Consider the following 13,259-nt stretch of genomic DNA (forward strand, 5'->3'; position numbering starts at 1 on the left):
GAGCTGTCCTACTGGCCTGAATGACTGGCAAACAATGTCATAAAACTCACTATCTTATATATTTCTTTGTCCCAGTGTATTAGCATAATAGGAGGCAGCAGAGTATGTGTATTAAAAGTGCAGAATCTGGAGCCAAATTGCTTGGGCTTGAATCCCAGTTCCACCAGGATTCACTGTATGAACTTGGCAAGTTATCTGTCCTGTTCATGTCTCAGCTTCCTCATCCATTAAATGGCGATAACAGTAATAGCTGTCTCATATGGTTGTCATGAGGAGTGAATAAATTAATACTTACAAGGCTCTTAAGCAGTACCTGACATGTGAGAAATAAGTATTTGTTTAAACACATTAAATAAATAACCCAGCTAGATGTCCAGCTAGATGGGGAGGAAATGTGAACTTGAATTTCCAACCCAGCCTGTCCCACATGACCTGGTAAAAGGAAAAGAAAAATGAACCAAAAACCCTTTTGAGAATTTATATGGGGCTTTTACATGAAGCATTTGACAGACATCTGGAGGAAGAATAAATAGCCAAATATACATAAGCAGAAACTGAACCATGGAAAAGGGAAGTAAGACGTTCAGTTTCACTGAACTCATCATTCATGCATCTCAAGCAGGAGCCGGGTCTTGTCAGTCCGCGTCTTGTACAGCAGGCCATGGGCTAACCGTGCACAACATAAAAAAAGGAGTCAAATTTAAGAACAGCCAGGTCTTCATCTGGGCACAACATCTCATTAATTTCCTGCTGACGCAAACCCGAAATCTAGGAGGCAACTTAACTGGGAAGAAGTTGCCGTTTGAGTCAAAGTAGTTTGTAGATGGGCAGCCCGGGTGGCTCAGCGGTTTAGCACCTGCCTGCAGCCCAGGGAGTGACCCCGGGGTCCTGGGATCGAGTCCCACGTCAGGCCCCATGCATGGAGCCTGCTTCTCCCTCTGCCTGTGTCTCTGCCTCTCTCTCTGTGTGTCTCTTATGAATTAAATAAATAAAATCTCTTAAAAAAAAGAAAGGAGGGGACACCTGGATGGCTCAGTGGTTGAGCATCTGCCTGTAGCCCAGGGCATGACCCCGGGGTCCCGGGATCGAGTCCCACGTCGGGCTCCCTGCATGGAGCCTGCTTCTCCCTCTGCCTGTGTCTCTGCCTCTCTCTCTGTGTGTGTGTCTCTCATGAATAGATAAAATCTTAAAAAACAACAACAGCAACAAAGTAGTTTGTAGAATCTTAAACCGTCCGTTTCTAAAGGGCACGAACTGGGTGACAACCGTTGCATATAAATAAATGCGAAATCGCTTAATCGCATTGTGGGGAAGGACAGCAGGGTTTTAGGGTGAAAAGGAAACGACAGGGAGAGGCGGGCACCGCACTTGGGGCCTCATCGGCAAGCCCCCCCTCCCCCACGCCGTGGCCATTACTCACAATCGTCCACTTTCAGACACGGGCCCTCCTCCTGGTTTTCTCGCTGCCGCCCGTCGCTGCCTCCGACCCCGAGCTGCTTTCGGGGCCGCCCGTAACGCCCCACCTCTGCGCCCGGGAACGCTCGCGACGCCAGCCTCGTCCCCGCGGCCCCCCCGGGCCGTGCACCTCGCGCCTCCCTCCCACCTGCAGTGTCACCCAGGCTCCCTGCACACCCACCTCCTCCGTGGGGTCCCCACCCTCCGTCACCCTCATCACACCCGCGCCTTCGTCCGTCCTGCATCCCCGTCTTCTCCCAATGTCTTCCCAAACAAGCGGCCCGAAGCAGCCGCCCTGGCGTCCATCGCGGGTGCTCTCCGGACCCCCGCGTGCTCCCGGAGGGGCGATGCCCGCGTGGCCCCCACCGCCCCGCCCCGCGCCCACCTGCTCGCCTCCGGCAGGCGCTCCTCGCAGCCGCCGAGGTCCATTCCCGCGCCCTCGGGTCGCATCCGGGGCTGCGACCGTCGCCTCCTCTCTGAACACAGGCGTCTCTGCCACTTCGTCCCTCGGGGCTCCCGAAGCCCCTCCCCCACCACGGAACCGAGGAGGCACCCTCGGAGGGTGGACTCAGGGCGCTGCGCTACGCCGGGGCTGACATGACAGCGAGGCGCGGGGACTGCTGTCTCAGCTGCGGTTTCCAGCCCTGCCACCCCCACTTCCGGCTCCGAGAACTACAACTCCCGGCAAGCACTTCGAAAGGCTCCGTCGCTCCCGGCATCCACCGCTCCGTCCAATCCGAGGCCGCGCACGCAGATCCCGGAGGCGTGCTCGCGGCCGTAACCTAGTCCCGGGAACGCGCCCGGGCGTGAACGTCTCCACCTCTGGAACCCGACGGAAGCCGGAGTCTAGGCTAGGAGATAACGCAGGTTTCTCTCTCTCTCTCTCTTTTTTTAAGATTTTATTTATTCATGATAGACATAGAGAGAGAGAGAGAGACAGAGGGAGAAGCAGGCTCCACGCAGGGAGCCCGACGCGGGTCTCTATCCCGGGACCCCGGGGTCACGCCCTGGGCTGCAGGCAAATGCTCAACCACTGAGCCATCCAGGTGTCCCCTCCTTTTTTTTTTTTTTTTAAAGATCTTATTTATTTATTCATAAGAGACACACAGATAGAAGCAGAGACACAGGCAGAAGGAGAAGCAGGCTCCATGCAGGGAGACCGACGTGGGTCTCTATCCCGGGGTCACGCTCTGGGCCGAAGGCAGATGCTCAACCGCTGAGCCATCCAGGTGTCCCCTCCTTTTTTTTATTTTTATTTTTTAATTTTTTAAGATTTATTCATTCATTCATTCAGAGAGAGCGAGGAGAGAGGCAGAGACACAGGCAGAGGGAGAAGCAGGCTCCACGCAGGAAGCCCGATATGGGACTCGATCCCGGGTCTCCAGGATCACATCCCGGGCTGCAGGCGGCGCTAAACCGCTGCGCCACCGGGGCTGCCCTTTTTTTTTTTTTTTTTTAAAGATTTTATTTATTCATAAGAGACACAGAGAGAGAGGCAGAGACACAGGCAGAGGGAGAAGCAGGCTCCACGCAGGGAGCTTGACGCGGGACTCGATCCTGAGAACCGGGGTCACGTCCTGGGCTGCAGGCAGGCGCTAACCGCTGAGCCACCCGGGGATCCCCAATAACGCGGCTCTTAACTTCAGCCCGCCCCAGCTTACCTCCCGTCGGTAGTATGTTTAGGGACCCTAAACATTGTAATGAAGAGCTCGCAAACTGAAGAGCACAGGTTGCTTTGGGATCCCAACGGAAGAGCAGGAGGGGGAAGGGGTTTGGGGGAGGGTTTTCTGCAGAGCTGATGTCAGAGTCGAGTTTCTAAGGATAAGTGTGCATTGGCCAGGAGGAGGGAAAGTGAAAACAGTGGCATAAGGAAGCATGCCGGTTTGGGAAGTACTGGTTACCAATTGTAGTAAGAGCTGGGAAGGAGGTGGGGAACAGGATGCTTGGGGTCGGTGAGCTGGCACTCTGGATCAGGACGTGCCATTCTGAGGACTCTGGATTTTACCCTTAGGACAGTTGGGAGCTAATCAAGAAGCGATTTGACCAAACCTGCTTTGAAAACTGCTTCTGACGCTGTGGAGAGGGAATGGGGTGTGAACCCTGTCAGAGATCTAAGAGCAGAAGAACGGATAGGAGGGGAGACTGGAAATTCCTATAGAGGCCAAGCAGGTAATGCCAAGGAGCGAAGTGAGCTGCTTGTAGGAGAGTGGCAGAAACGCTCTGAGCTGGAAAACTCATCCAAGAAGACAGGTTCTCACCTTTTCTAAAACTAATGTTGCAAAATGGGCATACAGGCCTGGACTAGAAATTGCTCAATATTCTGCTTTTGCAAGAGAAGGCAGAGTCTGCATTTTTAAGTACGACTTCCAGTTTTTAAATATTGGTGACTTTTTTTTTTTTAATCGTAAACATGACACAGGCCAAAAAAAGGTCCGTCTGTAGGCTAAATGTGCCTTTGGGTTACTCGTCTGCAAGTTCCAGGCCTGAAGTAGGACGGTAGGGAGCAAGGAGGCTGAGATTAGTGCAATGGTAAAGCGATAGAATCAGTACTACTCAGTGATGGGGGGATCTAGGTTAGCTCCATGGAAAGCTAATTACTCTATTATAAATGATATATGGCGGGGATCCCTGGGTGCCGCAGCGATTGAGCACCTGCCTCCGGCCCAGGGCGTGATCCTGGAGTCGGGATTGAGTCCCATGTTGGGCTTCCTGCATGGAGCCTGCTTCTCCCTCTGCCTGTGTCTTTGCCCCTCTCTCTCTCAATCTGTGTGTGTGTGTGTGTGTGTGTGTGTGTCTCTCATGAATAAATAAATAAAATCTTTAAAATATATATATATAGGACGTCTGGGTGGCTCAGTGGTTTAGCGCCGCCTTCGGTCCAGGGCATGATCCTGGAGACCCAGGATCAAGTCCCACGTCAGGCTCCCTGCATGGAGCCTGCTTCTCCCTCTGCCTGTGTCTCTGCCTCTCTCTCTTTCTCTCTCTATGTCTATCATAAATAAACAAACAAATAATAAATAAATTTTTGAAATTATATATATATAATTATATATATATATATATACAGGACTTCTGGGTGGCTCAGCGGTTTAGTGCCGCCTTCAGCCCAGGGAGTGATCCTGGAGACCCGGGATCGAGTCCCACATTGGGGTCCCTGCACGGAGCCTTCTTCTCCCTCTGCCTGTGTCTCTGCCTCTCTCTCTCTATGTCTCTCATGAATAAATAAATAAAATCTTCAAAAAAAATAAATAAAAATAATATATGACTTCCAGGAATTTTCAGACTTGAGAAAGCTTTTTTTGTGAATTAAAAGTGAAACGAAGGAGCTTTCTAATGCAAGTTATGATTTCCAGCTTCCATTTATATAAAAAATACTCTTCGTTCAAACTTTCTCATATTTTCCTATTAAAGGGTTATACTTTTTTTTTTTTTACAAAGGGGCAATGTTATTGGGATTTCACTGCCTTCTATTTCTACAAATGTATGAGCTTAACATTTTAGCATATACTGTAATCCCAAATTAATGCCACATGATCTTAGCATATTTACATGAAAGTCAGTCTGCTTTATCAGTAAATTCTAGAACTAAAATTGCAAAAAGTCTCAGTTCTGTAGTAAAAGTTCTCGGAAAAGTTACATCCAAGTCTGGGTTTACATATATTGAAAGCAATCAGTTAATAAATTGATAATAACCTACATTAGCTATGTGTCTCCCCTCCCATTTTCTGTTTTGCCTCACCCCAGATGGTCATATCCTGAATCTCTGCCTTGTGATTACACTACTTTCCTTTATATGTTTTTTTTGCATCAATTTATAGATCTAGAAAGTATTATTTTTAATTTTTGTGTTTTAGCTTTATAAAAAAGGTATTGAGCTGTATTTATTCTTTGGGGCCTTTTTTTTTACTTAATATTACATTGATAAGATTTATTCACATTATCATATGTCACTGTAGTTCATTGATTTTGACTCCTACATAATAGTTCATTATGTGAATACACCAGTTTATTCATGCTGTCTTTGATTGATAGGCATTTGGGTTTCCAGGTTTTTGCTATCATAAATAGTGCTACTATTATTCTTTTACATGTGTCCTCTTGTGTATAAACAAAGGTTTCTCCTGGGTACATACCAAGAAGTGAAATTGGTAGGTCACAGGGTTATTTCCTGTTCTAGTTTTGTTTTGAGTGGTGGGTTTATAGGTGCAGTTTTCAAAATGACTAATTAGTTAAAAGTCATAACTAATTATGACCAAAAATAAAATAACCAAATGAAAATGGGCCATGCATGGAAAATGAGGAGAGTATGCCATGAACCAAGGATTGTGATTAATCCAATGTTGTGCTTCTGAGGCCCAAATGCAAAAATTGACAAAAACGCAAAAAGATCTAGTATGAGGGTTCAATAAGTCACATAAGTGTAATGGTCTTACTTAGTACTGCTTGCTGAAGTAATATTTTAAAAGTCAAAAAACCTGAAGATGTTTGTCTTGATCAATCTGTTTGTTTTCAAGATCACTAGGATGCTATTTTCATACAAATAGTAATAGGTCCTAGAGTACCAATGGCAGAAAGCCAAATTCACTCAAGAATCAGTTATTCAAATAATGGATTTTTAAAGCTCATTACATTTACCAATTTGCAAAATTTGGTTTTAAGAAGTAGTCTGCTTTTTATTTCTTATTTAAGTTCAATTTAAGTAACATATATTATTAGTTTCAGGAGTAGAATTTAGTGATTCATCAGTTGCATATAAAACCCGATGCTCATTACATCCTTAATGTCCATATCCCAGTTACCCCATCCCACCGCTTACCTGCCCTCCAGCAACCCTCAGTTTGTTTCCTAGAGTTAACCGCCCCTTATGGTTTGCCTCCCTCTGTTTTCATCTTAGAAGTATTCTTCTTAAATATATTCAACAAATATCATAGGCATGTTTTTTTTTACTATATTCACGAAAATTACTCTTAACAGCATTTTAAAAAATACTCAAAATTTAAAAGCTAAGGAATGGCTCCTATTGGTCAAGTCAAAAACAATTTGAGCATCAAAAAGAGATAATCCATGAAATGTATACATATCAACAGTATCTTCAAAGGCAAGCACTCTTTACCCCTTTTCTTTCTTTTTTTTTTTTTAAAGATTTTATTTATTTATTCATGGGAGACACACAGAGAGAGGCAGAGACGCAGGTAGAGGGAGAAGCAGGCTCCACACAGGGAGCCGGATGTGGGACTTGATCCCGGGTCTCCAGGATCAGGCTGTGGGCTGAAGGCGGCACTAAACCACTGAGCCACCCGGGCTGCCCTACCCCTTGCTTTTCAAAGAGAATTTCTGAACACAGGATGAGTGAATTTCTATGGAAATGTATATGTACATATAAGTGTGCAAATAATAAATAGAAAAGGGAAGAAAGAAAGGTGGGAGAGGAAGCTGTTTTCTACAGTAGAATGTCAACTAATGAATGCATAGGAATGACAGAAAATCACTATTTTATAATAACAGTGTAATAATTGGATTCATGCAAGAATCATGAATGGATGCTAAAGCCATTAGTGAAATTTGTTCTGAAATGGGATATTTATACCATCTCAAACTATCTCCCCACAAATCATTTACTCATTAGAAATGGAAAAAGAGAGGTATCTTTACAATGGCAGACATAACCTTAAAATCACCAATAAGACAAAATGACATCACGTGCCTCCTAATGTTAAGTTCTGAGGACACAATGTCACTTCCATAGTACTCGTGACGAAAGTGAATAACCTGAATTTTTTTTAATTTTTTATTTATTTATGATAGTCACAGGGAGAGAGAGAGAGGAGAGAGAGAGAGAGAGGCAGAGACATAGGCAGAGGGAGAAGCAGGCTCCATGCACCGGGAGCCCGACATGGGATTCAATCCCGGGTCTCCAGGATCGCGCCCTGGGCCAAAGGCAGGCGCCAAACCACTGCGCCACCCAGGGATCCCGAATAACCTGAATTTAATCACAGGCTAACAATAAGACAAAGTTGAATTGGAGGACAGTCTATATAAGTGCTTTCACTCTTTTTTTTTTAAAAAAAGATTTTATTTATTTATTCATGACAGAGGGAGAGAGAGAGACTCACACACAGGCAGAGGAAGAACAGGCTCCATGCAGGGAGCCTGACGTGGGACTTGATCCTGGGTCTCCAGGATTATACCCCAGGCTGAAGGTGGCACTAAACCGCTGAGCCACTGGGGCTGCCCTGCTTTCACTCTTCAAAAGTATCATAAAAAAACTAAGAAAAGCTAACAAATTTTATCAGATTAAAGGAGACAAAAGAGGCAGGACAAAGAAATGCAACATGTGAACCTGGATTGGATCCTAGATTGGAAAAAAAGATTGTTATAAAGAATAATTATTTATTAAGATAAATGGTAAAATTTAAACATAAACTATACATCAGAATAGAATTGCATCAACATTATATTTTCTGATTTGATCATTTTAGCATATATATATATAAAAGAATGTCCTTAGAAATATATTCTATATCATGTCTGCAATTTACTCTCAGATTGTCCAAAAACAACAAATAATAAGAATTATAGCTGTCTTTGTATCTGGATACCAATCTTTCTCCACTTACAATGGGGTTCCATCCTGATAAACCCATGATGAATTGAAAATATCATTAACTGAAATTGCATTTAATACACTTAACCTACTGAACATCATAACTTAGCCTACCTTAAACATGCTCAGAACACTACCATTAATTAACCTAGAGTTGGTCAAAATCATATAACAAAGCCTATCTAATAATAAAGTTTTGAATATTTCATGTAATGTATTGAATACTGAAAATGAAAAATCAAATGGCTGTATGAGTGCATAATAGAAGTAAATGTATCAGAGAAAGGAACCTCTCCTCAGAGAAAGAGATGAGAGTCCAGCCAGGGCTCTTCATCTCAGAACAAGGAGGCCAGGGCAAAGGGAGAAGAAGCATGAGGCAAAGACAGAATGCCTAAAAGCCCCATGACTCTGGAATCCTGGCTTTCCAGAACCTTCCTAGACTACCAAACTATCCAGGATAAAAATCAAGGATATTTTTAAAAGGAAACCATGGTATAAATAAGGAGAAACTATGTGACTTAATAGATTTGTGTAGCTTTAGAAAATTCCACAATTAGTCATTCAGTGAATTGACTAGAAACCTTGGTTGACAGGACGCCTACCCTGCCCAGAGAGACAAAGTGTAATAAGGAGTGACCTAGAGATCCAACCCCAGAGTCCAGGAAGGATGCCCCTTCAATGAAGTTCCCCTGTCTACCCAGAGCAAGCTCTGTAGTCAGAGAAACTGATGGTCAGGGACTTGGAGACCCAGTAATGCCTCCAGCTATGCCTGCAACCCTGCTTTTCATGGATCTGCTGTACTGCTCTGCTGTCACATTGTGCTATAGCAGTGTCTTGCACATAGCAGGAACTCAAACTCTGAACAAATGAATGAATGAATCCTAAGATTAAAAGGCAGAAGACGAGAACAGCTAGTAAAGGTTAGAACAAAGGAAAAAAGGGCGACGCAAAAAGAGGAACAGGAAGCTACAGCAAAGTGGCAAAGAAGCTACTGTGGCAAATGGGGTAGAATGAGAAGAACTGAGCAGAAAAGAAAGACCACTGTGCATACAAGTAAGTTAAGGGAGTTAGGTATAATGACAATAGTTATACCTAACTAATACTATACCTACAGGTGACACAAATTATACCTTATTCCCTTGTTATACCAGTGTAATATAAATTTTAGAAATTTACAAAATTACAAAAATCCTTTTCTGAAAGGCAAACGTTGATACCAAAATCAGACATTACAAGAAATGGAAACTATACATCAGTATCACTCATGAAAAGAAAAACAATATCCTTGACAAAGCATCAGCAAACCAAATCAAGCAATTTATAAAAAGGATCATACACCTTGACTAAGTAGGTTTCTCCTAGAAATGCAAGGGTAGTTCAACATTTGAAAAATAAAATTAAAAAACCCCATTTGGCCATCTCAATAGATGCAGAAAAGATATTAAATAAAATTTGACATTCACTCATGATTAAAATTCTCCACAAACCCAGGAACTTCTTCAACCCGATAAAATACATCTACAAAAAAAGCTAACATGATACTTAACTGTGAAAGATAATCCTTTATCCCTGGGGTTTGTCATGAGCAAAGATCTTTGCTTTCACCTCTCCTTTAAATACAGTACTGGAGTTCCCAGTCAGTGCAATCAGGCAAGCAAAAGAATAAAAGGCATACACATTGGAAACAATTATGCTGAGTAAGATAATCTAGCTTAAAAAAAGAATATATACTGTATGATTCTACTTATATAAGATTCTAGAAAATGCAAATTAAACTGCAGGATCAGTGGTTACTTAAGTAGTGGTTGGAGAAAGGATTCTAAAGGAGCACAGGAAAACAGGATGAGAGAGATATTTATTATCCTCTTTACAGTAGTATTTTCGCAGGTCTGTACACTATACATCCATATCAACTACACACTTTAAATTCATGTCTTATTAACTGTACCTCAATAAAGCTGAAAAAAGGAGGACTTGGAAGAAATATCAAGCTAATAAAGTTTTAAGAAGTTTTAAGAGACGTGGGTGGCTCAGTGGTTGAGTGTCTGCCTTGGGCTCAGGTCATGATCCTGGGGTCCTGGGATCGAGTCCTGCATCGGGCTCCCCACAGAGAGCCTGCTTCTCCCTCTGCCTATGTCTCTGCCTCTCTCATGAATGAATGAATGAATAAATGAATACATAAATAAATAAATCTTTTTTTTAAAGAAGGGTGAAATACATGAATTGTGCTTACCTTTGAAGAGAATATAGATCTCTATGCACACTGAAAAGAGAGCCACAATGTGTGAATAGAAAAGTGTGATGTTAAGCTTGCTGGATTTAGCAGAAATCAAAATATAAGACTCCCAGTTAAATTTGAATTTCAGATAATGAATTATTGTTTAATATAAATATATCCTAAATATTGCATGCAGCATCCTGTAGTAAAGAAATTTGCTGTTTATTGTTTATCTGAAATTCAAATGTAACCAATCTTGTATTTCATCTGGCCATCCTAGACATTGGCTTATGTATATATGAAATCAAGCCTCTAAAAAAGGCAGCCGCTTGAAGTCTGTGTTTATCCTGACATAGAGGAAGCTGCTGAACTGCTGTACTCTATTTCTTTTTTTTTTTTAAGATTTTATTTATTTATTCATGATAGTCACACAGAGAGAGACAGAGAGGCAGAGACACAGGCAGAGGGAGAAGCAGGCTCCATGCAGAGAGCCCAACGTGGGATTCGACCCCGGGTCTCCAGGATCGCGCCCCGGGCCAAAGGCAGGTGCCAAACCACTGCGCCACCCAGGGATCCCTGAACTGCTGTACTCTAGACAATGGACATATGTTCAATGTCCAGCACAGTACTGTACTTATTCACAGTAGGTCCTCAGATTTTTTGTTTGTTTGTTTGTTTTTTGGCTCTGCAAGCTGAATGAAGATAGAGACTGAATCTAACTCTACTTGTAATACAATGCCTTGTGCTCAATGGATATATGATTAAGTGAACAACTGCCTCTTATGCTCCAAAAAATGCAGGGTTGACCTTTTAACTCCAGCCCTTGTGACTGGATGCTCAACCTTTTAGGCCCCAGTTCTGATTTCTCAGTGTCTCCCACCTTTTCAGTGTCTCCACTTTTGCCGTAGGTGTCTCGGGTTGCTGTTTTGTTTTCTAGTACCTTGTGTGTGACTGACCTATCCTTATACAATGCTTATAATTTTCTTGTTTTTCTCTTTGGAATCTGGGTGACTGCTCTGACACTCAAACCTTCAGCCTTTGGGGGAAATCTCAAAGTCTGAAACGCAACAGCTAGGACTGCTTAATGAAATATTGGGCATGTTCCCTTTAAAGTTAAGGAGATTTGGAGTAGAGCTTCAGTTTTTGGGGAGAAGATCAGGATAAAAGGGAATCTTTTGAATCTTTTTTTTTTAAGATTTTATTTTTTCATGAAAGACACAGAAAGAGAGTGGCAGGGACATAGACAGGGAGAGAAGCAGGCTCTATGCAGGGAGCCCGATGCGGAACTTGATCCTGGAACTCCAGGATCACACCCTGAGCCAAAGGGAGATGCTCAACCGCTGAGCCACCCAGGCATCCCCAAAGGGAATCTTTATATATACTGGTGGTGGGTAGGATTTTATACATTTGGGATTTTTATTATCTGTCCTGTAAATACCTGAAGTACAAAATGCATCCAAACTCTAAATGCATTACTTCCCTCCCATAAAATTAAGAACTTAATATTATTTTCTGCAGATTGCTCCCACAAATAAGCAGAGATTATAGAAGTTATTTCTAGGAAGAGAATGATAGTGTGGAGAAAAATGTTTCATGCTTAGAAGATACTAGAATCCAAGAATAATTAGGTATAATGTATGCGTTTAGTATAACTACTCGTTTTGCAGATGAGTATGAGACCCAGGCAGCCTCCCAAGTTCACAGTGCATGACTGAAGCGAATAAAAAAGGTACCACTCAGTAAAACTTAGTTCTCTTATTCTTTTATTTCTATAACCCATTTTCCCTAGTTTTTAGGAGTCGGGAGAGGGGTGGGGGTTGCTGGATGGAATAGTAACAAAATCAAGCACATTGTGCTACTCTCCTTGACATGCCAACTATTGTTCTTGGGTTTTTTTTTTTGTTTTTTTTTTTTACCCTAGTTTCCTGTACCCCTTCATAGGTGTGTTTTGGACCGATTCACTCTTCTATGGTTATATTTTTGTCTTAGGTTAAAAATTAAGTACAGGCTACTGTGGTTTTGAGATGCATCAGATCACTCACTGGTTTATTTCTGCGCCAAAAGAAATTTTAGGAAGTGGACGGGAGAAGGTGGCAGAGATTTCTAAATGGACAACCTGTCCCTGGCTTTTGCCTTAGATGCAAATGTCTTCGATAGTTTTAAGTTGTTATGAGGGAGATATAACCTAAATGCTTCCATACAAGCACAGTTGCTTTGGAGGAGGAGAAAGAGGTACGAAGAAAGGGAATATCATGTTTTGTAAATGGGGGGGGGGGTTCTGCAGGAATTCATAAAATATTAAGTTTCCCCACAAGATTGATTAGAAGAGCGAATCCTCCTCTATCAATTGCCGACGCAAATGAGTTCAAGGAAAATGCAAACGAGTGGAGGTACTTACCCCTCTCCTAAGGGAAGATGAGATGGTATGACGGTAGCTCGTACCGTGCAAAATGTTTTGAGGGTGCCGGTTGAGAGGCGGTCCGCGTACAGGACCCGGCAGCACTTGCTTTTATTGGCGAGGTGACGCCAGCCCTGTCCCTGCAGCTCTGGCTCTGCATCCCGACGTGGCGGCTTCGCCTGTTGCAGGTGGAGGAGCTGCCTGGGAGAGGGGAGCTGGGGCGCAGCTCCGCAGGAGGAGCCGTGCGGGGTCCGTGCTGCCCCCAGGCTTCATGGCAGCGAGCGTGAAAGGTTCGTGCGCAGCACAGCTTAGGGGGCCTTTCTGACGCAGGACGAAGCGGAAGGACACCGGGCACACAGTCGCGGGGCAGGCACGCGATTCGGTGCAGCGTCGCCCGGTTGGGGCGGGACGGCGGGGAGCGAGAGGAGCCGGCTCCGCCGGCGCCCGGGCAGCGCGTGCAATGCTTCCTCCCGGCCGCCAGGGGCCGCTCCCGCCCGCCGCCGCCCCCGCAGCCCCCCACCGCCCCGCTCCCCGCCCCGCCCCCCGCCTCCGCCTCCGCCGCCGCCGCCGCCGCCGCCGCGGGT

The 13,259-nt window shown here is 44.1% G+C and overlaps 1 protein-coding gene across 11 annotated transcripts in view; it reads right to left on the reverse strand.

The window, feature by feature from the left end:
- Nucleotides 1-12,999, reverse strand: part of RUBCN (rubicon autophagy regulator) — a 72,785-nt gene extending 59,786 nt beyond the window's left edge. For 9 of the 11 annotated variants that reach the window (XM_055316143.1, XM_055316141.1, XM_055316137.1 and 6 more), the window contains exon 1: nt 1,841-2,103. In XM_055316143.1, coding sequence (XP_055172118.1) covers nt 1,841-1,905 — 65 coding nt within the window. In that variant the 5' untranslated portion in view covers nt 1,906-2,103. Of the gene's footprint in view, nt 1-1,420; nt 1,444-1,840; nt 2,104-12,675 lie in introns of those variants that run through there. The other 2 variants (XM_055316144.1, XM_055316146.1) reach the window with 2 other exon arrangements.
- Nucleotides 13,000-13,259: the final 260 nt, after the last annotated feature.

Source organism: Nyctereutes procyonoides, unplaced genomic scaffold (genome assembly GCF_905146905.1).
Source record: "Nyctereutes procyonoides isolate TBG_1078 unplaced genomic scaffold, NYPRO_anot_genome, whole genome shotgun sequence".
Lineage (NCBI taxonomy): Eukaryota > Metazoa > Chordata > Mammalia > Carnivora > Canidae > Nyctereutes > Nyctereutes procyonoides.